Genomic DNA, 13,349 nt, shown 5'->3' with positions numbered 1-13,349 from the left:
CGGTATTTTTTGTACGATTTTCTGATCGTGTGTATGGCCTTAAGACAGGAAGTGTGTTACTGGCTGGATCACCAAGTGAAATAAAGGAAAATAAAAAGAGAGCCTAAAAAAGAAAACAAATCCAGGCACCACATCGAAGGATTGGTAAACTACAATTTAATATCTTATTGTTTTGGGGTTTAATACAGCTTTACGTGAATTAATGATCTTTGCAATAATTTTACATGGGAGCAGCCATTTTGGTGAATACATTTAGCTTAGCTGGGTATACACATACTGAAATTCGGTCAGCAGGAACTAGCCAAATTTCTGTAAATGTGTACCGCTTTCTGTACTCTGTTCAACGGAAGCCAGTCATCACAAAAGGTCAGCAAGGGCCATCAGAGATTTCATGGGACTGGTCTTTACAACCAAAACTTGCTGGGAGGAAGACTGTGAGAGTATGGATTCAGGTAAGTATTTCTCTCTGTTGAATCATTCTAGGTTTCTTCCAGAGGATTCTTGTTGCTGACTCTGCCAACACCCCATGGTAGAGTCAGCAACATGACGCCAATGATCTTTTTAGCTGTCTGTAAGGGTAGCATTCTGACCACCACTGTAAGGGGCATTCTTCTCACTAACCATCAATGTAGGGGTATTTTCCCAATGACAACCCATTTATTTTTATTTTTTTTTTGTGGGTGTTCCCTGAGACCTGGAAACAATTTTAAGGGATCCTCTTTGGTAAAAGGTAGAGAAAGACTGTTCTGGACAAAACTAGCACCATATTCTTCATCTGCTGGGAAGGACCAATTTGTTGTTAGACTTTTCAAATTCTATATGTACAGTTTACTAAAAGGGTTTGAGGTGAAAGGAAAATTACAAAGGGGTGCACTGAAAGTAGGGAAAGAAACTGCAAAGTAACTTGAGTGACAAGAGGATTGAGGCCACATGGTGGGAGAGAAGAAGACAAGATCCACATACGTCTTGCGGCTTTCTATACCTCGTCATTAACATCAGGATGCTTTAGTACAAAGTATTTTACACCATACAGGTTCTCCCGGTTAATGTCAAACACTCTGACCCAAAATGTTTTTACAGAATGTTCCATTAGTTCATTTGGGGCGGTAGAAGAGTGAGCACAAACCTATGCATTTTGAAGCCACCTTCAAGTAATGGGGAACCAAATTTTCCCGATGTTAAAATACTGTAACTAAGTTGGCATCATTAACAAGATACACAAGGGACTGGATTCATGGCACCTCGGTTTACACAGATACTGAACTTGACCAGAATATGATACTCTGCATTAATTTGTTATGTGTTCTCCACACTTCCCTCCCCATATACCACATTGTATTCAGCACTTGTATGCTAAATAGCCATGCATACCTTTTTTTTCCACTTGTGGAAAATCCCAGACCTCTGAGAGTCCACAGCACTTACCACTTTCAAAGCATGGTACAACAAGGGTCTTCCTTATAGCAAATTCTTAGTAAACACCAAACAGCTGCTTCCCTCCAGGGTGGCCATGGAAAACTCTTGTATTTATACAATAATTCATTCTACCTTTTAAAAGTGAAATCCTATATTACCTCTATTGCGAAAAAACCTTTTTGAACGAACTGGGAAAACTCACTGGACACACTCCTAAACTACCTCAATCCAAACAAGAAAGCCGGTTCAAATTCATACATTTTTTTTTTTTTTTTTTTACAACCTCTAAGCTACAGTATATCTCTATGATGACTAGACTTAATAACTGGACCCAAACTTTCCCTCAGCTTCAAGTGGATACCATTTAAAGATCTTTACGTCTATCCTGGGGAATAGTCAAAACCATAATGTACCACGAATTGTTGCATACATCTACATTTTGCACCACTCCTAGATTTCTCCACACGGATCATCCCTCATGGGCCTAAGTTCTTCCTTGCCTTAAATTTGGACACCTAGACACTGACCTGTTTTGTGCCTTCAGAATATGCTCCAAAATCAAACTATTTTCTGTCACAGTTTTACATTACACTGCTATACATCTAGTAAATGATCTGCCTCTAACCTCAGAATGGGCCCTTTTTGGGCTGATAGACATTCTTGGAGTTAGAATCACCAAAGACTGCAAACAATTGTTTACCGTTACATCCCTTGTGACAAAGAAAGCCATTTTGTATAAATAGGTGTATCATGATCCCCCCACCCCCTTTTATATAAGTTGTCTTATGTTTTTTGCATGGAATGGGTGGATGCCTCTTTACAAAAGAAAATCCAGGTCCTTCATTTTTTGATGTCTGTGAATATTTTTACATTCAAACTTTACATTCCTATTGATACACAACAGTCAACAGCACAGTGTTTTTACAATCAATGATATCAGACCAGACCTTAAACTGCAGACTTTCCAACTGAAACCCCACTTCCTACCTGAAACATTTCCTGCAATTTAATAGCTGGGTCCTTCTCCCCTTTCAACAATTACTGTCAGATATAAGACTGATTGCCACTACTATGTGCCATTCTAGATACCTAGGTGGGAGGTGCTAGGTAGGTAAAGCCTAGTAGCTCCATCTACTTATCAGGGGAGCCTGATCATTAGTTAGGCCTGCTCATGTGTTCCATGTGTGATTCATTTGGGCTGAGGGAGTGTCCCCACTGCATCCAATGGTGAGATACATTGGACAGTGGAGGAAACTCAGCCAATGACACACAGGCTTAGATACCGTCCCATGGGTTGGGCACACAGAGTGTGGTGCATCATGGGATAGGGTATAAAATCTGGGAGCACATGAGGCAGGGGGTCTTTGGGCGGGAAGCCAAGTCCCAGAAGGAGGGTGACGGCTGTCTCCTCTTCTGCAGCTGTGAGGGTGGTCGTAGGCAGTCGGCCTAGTGAACCAGTGGTGTGGCTGAACCCAGAGGTCCAGTGAAGCTGATTGTAGAGGTGAAGGCAGAGCAACTGTGGAAAAACAGTGTCCGAGAGTACAGGTGGGCTTGCCAACGGGTCTGCCCAGGAAGGGGACCACTCCAGTGGCTAGAGTCAGTGGACGGGTGTCAGCACACAGGCAGTGAGAGTAAAGGGGGTGCCAAGTTGTTAACCCTGAAGAGAATATTCAATACGGGAACAGTAATCTTTTCTTCACTTCTGTAGCAAGGTGAAGCAGCGGCCTTGCCGCATTCTACAGTCAATTGTCCTCAGATTTGTGCATAGTTACGAGTTGGAGTATCCCACTCATTACTTCTCCCATCCCAGTTCTAAATAAAACACAAAAACCAAATCCCCTGGACTGATTATTGTCTGAGCCAAGAACTTTTAATGCCATGTGTCTGCAGTCAGTTGCTAATGGTAGCCCAGGGGAACCGAAGAAGTGTAATTCTCAGCAGCTCCTTAGGGAGCAGTGCTACATGTCATATCATAAGAGAGGCATGTGATTGGCCCCAAAATTTTTCTGCAGCAGGACAATGACCCTATACATACAGTGTATCTTCAGTGTAAAGAAGAACAAAAAGTCCTGGAAGTGATAGTTTGGCCCCCACAGAGCCCTGATCTCATCATCATGGAGTCTCTCTGGGATTACATGAAGAGATGGCAGGATTTGAGGCAGCCTACAGCCACAGAAGATCTGTGGTTAGTTCTCCAAGATGTTTGGGATTCCTTAAAAAACTATGTGCAGGCGTGCCTAGAAGAATTGATGCTATTTTAAAGCCAAAGGGTGGTCACACCAAATGCTGATTTGATTTAGATGTTTCTTCTGTTTTCCCACTTTGCATTTTGCACATTGATAAAAAATAAACAATTCATATATATATATATATATAAATAAATATATGTATATATATATATATATATATATATATATATATATATATATATATATATATATATATATATATATATATGAAAGCATTCTTACTTTACAGCGTTTCTTCACACCTGCCTAGAACTTTTGCACTTTACTGTATGTATACATAAATATACAAATCCCAAACCCTTGGGAATATACTACTTGAATGAGCTGTGTAAGTAAATTGTTATTATGTATATACATTTGTTACATTATTATGTATATCAATTTATTATTCAAATACATTTCTAAATGTAATATTCAAAGCAAAGCACCAAAAGAAAGCTCTGTTTGTGGGAAAAAAGGATGTCAATTTCATTTGGGTACAGCACCGCACAACCGCGCAAATTGTCCGTTAAAGTCACGCAGTGCAGAATCGCAAAATAGGCTCTGGTCTTTGAGCAGCCAAATCCTCCGGGGCTTAAGTGGTTAAAATTAGCAGTGTCGTATCGCAAAATAGGGCCTGGTCATTAAGGGGGTAAAACCTTCCAGTCCAGAAGTAGTTAATCTAGCCAGTGGTGCTTGCTGATCGGTGGAGAGAGCTGCTGCTCCCTTAACATCCAATCACAGGCTTGGCTGAGTTTTATTGCTCTGACTGCAATGGAGAGAAGTGAAAGGTTAGGATTTTGAGTAGTGTTTGGCAGGGTGTCTGGATTAGAACTAGCTGTATATAGAATTACAGTTTTTGGCAGGTAAGACTGGTCACACTTGTATATCAAGTGTGTATTTAGCTGTTTGCTTACACTTACTTTTATTTAGAACTTTTAAAAAAAGAAACTGCAATGTATCTGTAAAAGGAGATAAACCAACGAGGCACCGTCAGCAATTACACCCTGTACACTGGGTTAGTATTGGATTTGTGCAATTGTTTTACCTTTAATATTTTTTTCCCTGGTGTTCACAATTATTTGTTTGCTGTGCTCTACTTTGCAGGTGATATTTCACATACAGATTGGATGGAGCATGTTCTAGTGAAGCCTTTTCCTACCTATTTACCCCAGAGGTCTTGGGGAAACCAATTCATTGGGGGTCAGTGGGCAAAATGCCTCCCTACTATTAACTAAGGGCTCATTCACATGTAAGGTTGGGGGCAGTAAGACACTGTGGTTGAGCTGCGCCTTTACTTCCCTTCACCTGCTACCCCTTTAGCTGCAGAGGTAGCAGCTTGGGCTGTAATCATGCTGCGGCCATGGCAGGAATTATACATATGCCATGCATTCTGATTACAACCTATTTAAGTGTGACTGTGGCTAGACTATTTTTCACCCTAGACAAGACCAGCTACTTGCACACCCCCCCCCCCAAAAAAAAGAAAAATTATAGAAAATATTACATCCCATTCCAGCAAATAGACATCTCATTCCAGCAAAGAGATGGCCCAATCCAGCAAATAATCATCAAAATCCAGCAAAGAGATGGCAAAATTCAGCAGCCATGCACCCCCCCTACAGAAGCGGGACTGTTTGGCTGTGACACTTGATCATTGTGGGGTTAAGTGCGCTCACCTTCCTCCCAGTATGTGACAGATGGCCTTCTTTACCCCAGTGCAGCTGTTATGGTGCGCCGGCCAGTGTTGTGAAGGAGAGAGTCCTCCGTGTTCCTTCAGTGCGGCTGTGTCTCCCGCTGCCGGCCCGGGAGGTGTGTGTCCTCCTGTAGGCAGCGCTTCCTGTGTGTCACTGAAGCCATCTTTCCTGACTTCTGTTTGCACCTCTTAGTATGCTGGCATCGGCCCTGCTTTAACCACTTCAGCCCCGGAAGGTTCTGCCCCCTTAATGACCAAGCCATTTTTTTGCGATTCGGCACTGCGTTACTTTAACTAACAATTGTGCAATCATGTGACGCTGTACCCTAATAAAATTGATGCCTATTTTTCCCACAAATAGAGCTTTCTTTTGGTGATATTTGATCACTGGGGGGACCAGTGACATTACTACACTAATCAGTGCTAAAAATATACACTGTTACTGTAATAATGACACTGGCAGGGAAGGGGTAAACTCAGGGGCGATCAAAGGGTTAAGTATATGCTTAGGGGGTGTTTTCTAACTGCGAGGGGGATGGGATTGTGGAATCAACACAGATCCTAAATAGGAGGATCACAGGCGCTCTGTGTTCATTCCAGAGAGAACAATGTTCTGCTGTGTTTACAACAGCAGACCGTCGTTCTCTCTCCACGGGAAGTGATCGCGGGGGCCGGTAGCAATCGCTGCCTAACGGGGGTGCGAGCATGCCCCCAGGAGCGATACCGCAAACTGCCGTACAGGTTCGGCAGTTCACGCAGCCGAGCCAGCCTGCCCAGTGTATCTGCGGCGGGCAGTCGACAAGTTGTTAAAGCAAGTCTGTGGCGGCTGACCCAGATAACCCCTGCCAGGTGGCCATGGCTGCACCCTAGGTGGCAGTGTGCCCTAAGGGGCTGCATAGTTTGCCTAGTGGTAGCGCCGGCCATGCCCGCAACAGTGTGCAATGCACACGGTTGCAGCGCACTGGTACAAGGATAAAGGGGTTAGAGCAGGCAATGAGGAGGTGATACAAGCCCTCCTCCCCCGTCTGGCAAGCGCTAGTGTGAACGAGCCCTCACAGTGGGGGTCAGAAGATCACACTTTCAGATAGCTAAAATGATCATTGCTGCATGCGGCTGGCTTGGCCAAGTGGCGTTGGCCCCAGAACTATACAGGAGCCATTACATGACCGGTCAATCAGCCACAGCTCAAGGAACCCCCTATGAACTTTTGGAGGGACCCTGGTTAAGAATGGCTGCTCTAGAGCATCAGTTGTCAACTTATAAGCTAAAGAAGGTCCCAAATGCGACCCCTTACATCACCAAAGGGCCGCACATAAAGTTCAGTATATGTAATGCTTGAGATGATGGTCAGAAACTGCAAACCTAATAGAGGAAAGGAGAGTCAAAGAGTGTGGACATTCTACATTTTGGGCTGAGTATTTGCTGCAGAATACAATACAAGACTGGGAACATGTTACATGAGGCTAGTAGAGATCAATGCTACTACCGTAATCAATGTTCCCACTGCAGACTGCTGAGGACTGCACATCATATACCAAAGGGCCGCATGCAGCCCTTGGGCTGCAGGTTGGGCACCATGGCTCTCTAGAGCATATTTGTATGTTAGACAAAACCATTCACATCTTTAATGAAACTAAAACGTTTACAGTATAAGCCACAGAAAGAGCAAATTCAGGGGAATCCAAAAAAGCTTTTCTGGCGGTAGTTTCCTTTAGAACTACCTGTGCCTAATTCAAGCAAGAATGTGCGCTAGTTTTGGTAGCATTGCCGTAACAAGTTCAGGTTTCTTCTAACTACCCCCTTTAGAAATGTATTGCTATGCAGGGCCAGATTTACATCTCACAAGCTCATAGGCAAAGAATTCTAGAGCGCCCCCGGAAAGAAAAAAAACAGCACTAATCAACACATCCACCCTTGTTCTGCAAGTTAAAATTCTACCCAAACAAAAATGCAAAAATTCCCCATCTCCACAGTCCAAATCCCCCTCCCGACACATATCTTTGCCCCCCAATCCCACCTTCTAGTTAAAATCCCCCCAATTCCTCTCAAATCACCCCTCCTAGCATGCATCCTCTTTTCTTCAAAATCCCCCCTCCTAGCATAACCCCCCCCCCAAATCCCCCCTCCTAGCACAAATCCTCTTCCACAAATCCCCACTCCTAGCAAAAATCGTCTCTCTCAAATAACAGCTCCTAGCTAAAATCCTCCCCCAAATCTCCACTCCTATTATAAATCCTCCTCCCAAATCCCCCCTCCTAGTGTAAATCCTCCTCCCAAATCCCCCCTCCTAGTACAAATCTTGGAAGCTGTTATGAATGTGAAAGCTTCCCCCGCAGTATTGTATTCCTGGCCCCTTTCCCCTGACAACCAGAAGATTCCCTGGACGAAAGCTAAATGCAAACAGAAGTGTGGGGGAAAGTGGTGACATCGTTACCCAAATAAGGCAATGCACATATTTTGAAAATTACTTTCCCTGAGTGTCACTGGGTGGGCAAGGCCTGATGAAGAATTGATAGACTGGTTCCTTATCAGGTCCACTTTACTTTAAATGACAATTGGCAATTGGATTGAATAATGGCTATGGACCCACCACCAGCTGCATCAACAGCCAGGCAGACCTGATGGGGAACTGGTCTCTCTGTTCCCTATCAGGCGCCGCTCACCCCTACTACAAAACCATACTCTGTGCCCAGCAGTGAAGTGTCTGTGACAGTTACTTGAATCAGCCACAAGTTCCCAGTAAAAGTAGGCACATAATTGTGGCTTTTCCTGTGCCTGTAGGTAGCCCTCAATTTAGGACTTTAAAAAGAAAAAAAAATCAGAATAAAGTTTACTAACAACTTTTAACAGTACAATAAACAAAGCACATTCCGAAGTATTACCTTTTACAATACATTCGCAGAATACAAAGTATAATATGGTTTTATACATAGCCAAAGCAGGTTTATAAAACAATCTGAACCTGAGATGTCATTAGTCATTATATCTCACAGTGTATGCATCATTAGGTATGGTTTAGGAAGACATTCTCATCATATCTCTTCCCCAGTTCTTTAAATTAAACTCACTCCAAGGGTGAGGACACACTGAGCGGTTATCACTTTAAGTTAATAGCCTATCAAGAATTAGGTCCAATAGAGCCAAGCAAGGGGTAGCTAGCTAGCATCTCCAGATCTTATTGAACCGGGTCGGGCTGCCTCTATGCTGATAGATCAAGCGCTCATATCTCAAAGTTAATCCCATGTTGGCTAACCACATCTCTAAAGTTGGAGAGGTTTGAGAGATTTAATGTTGCAAAATCAGCTTTTGAGCTTGGAACAGTGCTCTGGACACTAACCACATCCAGTATACCCAATAAGCAAAATTTAGGGTCAAGCGAGACAGTTACTTGAAAAGTATTGTTATTAGTGTTTACTATGCCAGTCAAAAAGCGGTGCAACTTTGGACAATGCCAAAGGGGATGCATCAGGTCCCCCTTAGCTACCTTGCATCTGGTACATAATGGGTCTTGGCAGAGTCCAAGAGTAAACAATTTAAGTGGGGTATGATGAATCCACAATAATGTTTATAGTTGTGACAGTTTTTGGGTTACATTTAAAGAACAGGCGTGGACAGATTCCAGGGCCTCCGACCACTGATTCCCATCTATATCACCCACATCCTCCACCCATTTTTCCATAGCCATGTTGGGAAAATTCTCCAGGTACTCTGGCAGCAGCATCGCATAGCACCTGGAGATGAACCCTTTAGTGGATGTGGATTGCTGCATCATATTGAAAAGAGGAGTGGGAGATAACACAGCCTGCTCTAAGGATGCTTGCGCTTTAATGCCGTGCTGCAATTGAAGGTAGGGGAAGTACATTTTGTTTGACAATCCATATCTGGCTTGCATCCGGGCAAACGGGAGCAACCTGCCATTGCTTAAAATGTGACGAAGGTGAGTAACACCATATGTTAGCCACCATGCTAACATATGCCAGTTCGGGGTAAGTATTGTTATTCCAGATGCAGATGTAACTAGTAAATCCTGACCCTCTTTGTAGTTGTTTTGCTTTGACCAAATCTTATGTATTAGTCTATACGTGGGATACAATTTAAGGACTTTTAATGAAAATGTTAACTTTCATTTTGGAAAGTCAGAGCTCTGGCATGCCCTCTGCATTACACACATTTCTGTTAGTTATGAAGGTGTGGGGCCCCACGGTGTGGACAGTGGGGAGAAACTGTTGGCGGATATTGCATGTTTAGAGCCCTGGATTGTTAGTGATTACCTAAATTTTAATAATTATTGCAATTTGCTCCTAAGACATAATTAGATTGTATCTACTTGGCATACTCTTGCTTTAAAACGGAATTCCAGGAATTCAGCCGCTTTGTAAACACCTCAAGCACTCTTTGAGTTAAGTGCAAGAAGGTGCATAACATCACCTGAACTTATCTCTATTATTTACAGTAAATCTGACAGGTTTATGGCTTTGCTGGAGCATACACTAACACTGGGGGCTATGATAGAGGGGAGAGAGGAGCACAGGGCAGCTATGCCCGCCCCTGCCCTCTGCTGCCCATTCAGAGAAGCCTTTGTAATTTGTGAATGAGTTCACATAACTCAAAGGCTTCTGTGATTGGGAAGGAAGAGGGAAGGGGCAGGTATAGCAGCTGCACCGACTCTAATGTTGAAGCTGCTTAGAGCTGTTGAAAGAAAGCCATACGAAGTCCTGTTTGCAGTTTGCGAGAAGCCATGTGGGGGACACAGCAAACATGTGGAAGAAGGTGCGCTTGCCAGATGAGACCAGTATTGAACTTTTTGGCCTAAAAGCAAAAACGCTATGTGTGGCGGAAGACTAACACTGCACATCACCCTGAACACACCATCCCCAATGTGAAACATGGTGGTGGCAGCATCATGTTGTCTGGATGCTTTTCTTCAGCAGGGACATGGAAGCTGGTCAGAGTTGCTGGGAAGATGGATGGAGCCAAATACAGGGCAATCTTAGAAGAAAACCTATTAGAGTCTGCAAAAGGCTTGAGACTGGGGCGAAGGTTCACCTTCCAGCAGGACAACAACCCTAAACATACAGCCAGATCTACAATGGACTGGTTTAAGTCAAAGCATATTGATGTGTTAGAATGGCCCAGTCAAAGTCCAGACCTAAATCCAATTGAGAATCTTTGGAAAGACTTGAACTAGACTTCCCTATCCAATCTGGCAGAGCGTGAGCTATTTTGCAGAAGATTGGGCAAAAATTTCACTCTAGATGTACAAAGCTGGTGGAGACATACCCAAAAAGACTTGCAGCTGTAATTGCAGCAATGTAATGTTCTGGTACCTTTGGTACCCTAATTCCACTTTTCCTAAGTGTATGCGCCCCACCATTCTCTTTTGGTAAGGTGCGCATACACCTTTAAGACCGATGCTGTCATCACTGAGCGCCGCTGGAGCGGCTATTTCAACCTCCGGCGGTCTCACTCACATGTTCGTTCAACGCCGCATAATCTGCCTTGAAGCTCTCATGCTTGCAAGCATACCTCGCTATCGGAACCACGCTGCTGATCCCTGTATCCCGTTACCGGATCATCCGCTCTTGCCGAACCTCTCCTCTACTACATTGCTACTAGTGATAAGTACCCCACAGGGGAAACCTCTATAACCTTCATACTAAAGCTTACACTATCTAGCTCTGCATACTAAGGACTATTACTACATCTGCATTAACTAAGATTGCTAGCTCTTGAGCCTAATACCATCTGCTCTTGCACTGGGTTGGTCTATCCTGTATGTTCACCTGCTACTCTATCATCTGCTACCATACATGATTGCTAAACCTATCTGCATCCCATCTGCTACTATCTTACTTTCAAGAACATTCCTTTCAAGTGTCTGTCATCTACCATCTCTACCCAACCTGTCTCTTCAGCCTATCATCACTATATTACTATACATATAAGTCACTCTAGGAACATCTTATTGAGTGTGTGTATTTACTTGCTGAATTGAGACTATCCACACATGATGAGTCTTGGGAGTTGGGATTGGTGTCTCAGCGTTTCTCTACATGACTACTGAAGTGGAATATTTCTGCAGCTGTAAATCCACATTATACATAAAACGCAGGAGCGTTACAAGCAAAAGGTGGTTCTACAAAGTATTGACTCAGGGGGGCTGAATACAAATGCCCACCACACTTTTCACATATTTATTTGTAAACAATTTTGAAAACCATTTATAATTTTCCTTTCACTTTACAATTATGTGCCACTTTGTGTTGGTCTAGTATATAAAATCGCAATAAAATACATTTATGTTTTTGGTTGTAAAATGACAAAATGTTGAAAATTTCAAGGTGGATGTATACTTTTTCATGGCACTGTACTTTCAGCTGATATAAACTGAAAGTTCAATAGGGCTTTAAAGAGACCCTGGCATGTCACTAAACAAGGCAAAGGCCAGTTCCCTGCAAGAGAAGAAGCATTACAATGACTACTGTTGCTGTCCTTGCCTGCTCCCTCCCTCTGTCACTCTCATTATAATTTGACACAATTTGTCAGATGCCTGGGTGCCCCACAGGCACATTAATGTGCATTAAGAAGAAATACTATAATCTTTTTGAAAGGGCTGCCAATGCTCTACAATGTACTACAAACTGGACCTAATTTTTTTTTTAACACAGTGCACATACATTGGGACCTACTGTAGTTGTGCGTTGGGGTACCATTGTAAATAACTGCTCATGCAATGCACCACACAAATTACTGTCCATTAGCTTGTATTGCAGTTCTTTGGAACAACACCCACCCTTTCACCATGACCACCAGTCACTGGAGCACCATGGCACACTTTTAACCTTCTGTCATAAAAGGACTGATTGGTTGAAATTTGTCATACAAATTGTTCCCAGTCTTTGCATTTTTCTTTCAGGTGTATTCCGCACAAAGAAACACATACACCTTCTGTTTATTCATGTATTATTTCAGTTCTAAGTTGTCAATAGAATAGAACAGTGGTTTGCAAAGTGTCCATTAGCTAAATATCAGCTTATGAAATAATCAAAGTACAGGCTCATAAATAAAGATGCGAGGAAGCCTTCAATAATAATAAATGATTAAGGAAAATGCAATCCTTCTCATTGGATAAGCCGAGTTCCTGTAATTGCATTTGAATAGCCTGGGGTTTTGAAAGCCTCTCCATCAATAATGTGAGTAGTGTGTGCTTGTGCTGTATAACTGCTAATCTACGCCATTATATCTCTCATGAGAGATCTCTCTGAATAAATCCCATTGCAATCAGATCCGTTCCTTTCTGAAAGTCCCAGTGTGAATCCAGGGCTGCATTGTGTCACCAACAAAGAATGAAAGGTTAAAGATGCTGAGATAGTTTTCAAGCCCTCTGTTATGTTTTGATGTTTGTTCTAAATTCATATTGCTAATATTGCTTCAGATAGATTACAGACCTCCAACCTGCTAATTGCTTCGGTGCGTACTGAGCTGGGGTTGATTAAGGACGACACTGATACCCCGTGTACTAAAAATATAGAAACAAGCCCCTACATTTAATGCTAACCTATAATTTGCCTATTCAGGTAACAGGTTAGCAGCAGGGCCATATCTTTTTGTGATGGATCCCCAAAGTAAAATCATTAAGAGTGTTGCTGCAAAGCAAATGCTAGAGCACGCAATAACACATAGAAGTGAATTCCAAAATCATTTGGAATAGCATCTCAAAATACAGGGCTGGCACAAGATATTGTGCTGCCTGGGTCTAAGAATGAAATGCTGCCCCCCCCCCCCCCAAAGAAAAATACTGTTATCTTCTTCCATAACTCACCACCGGACCGGCCCAACAAACGCCCACTGTCTGTCCTCAGTCCTCCTGTCACTACTCTGTCTGCCACACCCTAGAAGATCCAGCCGGACCGGCCCAACAAACACCCACTGTCTGTCCTCAGTCCTCCTGTCACTCCTCTGTCTGCCATGCCCTAGAAGATCCAGCCTGCCCTGCGTGAGATGGAGTG

General features: G+C 43.1%; 1 protein-coding gene across 1 annotated transcript in view; it reads left to right on the top strand.

Moving 5' to 3' along the window:
• Window positions 1-224: 224 nt before the first annotated feature.
• Window positions 225-13,349, top strand: part of LOC309565933 (uncharacterized protein) — a gene marked incomplete at both ends in the record, with an annotated part of 84,868 nt that continues 71,743 nt past the window's right edge. The window contains one exon of the mRNA XM_082270963.1: window positions 225-452. Within this exon, the coding sequence (XP_082127089.1) occupies window positions 225-452 (228 nt within the window). The remainder of the gene's footprint in view (window positions 453-13,349) is intronic.

The sequence above is a fragment of the Pelophylax lessonae genome, assembly GCF_965119305.1.
Source record: "Pelophylax lessonae genome assembly, chromosome: 10".
Lineage (NCBI taxonomy): Eukaryota > Metazoa > Chordata > Amphibia > Anura > Ranidae > Pelophylax > Pelophylax lessonae.
This window is presented reverse-complemented; position numbering and strand designations above follow the sequence as displayed.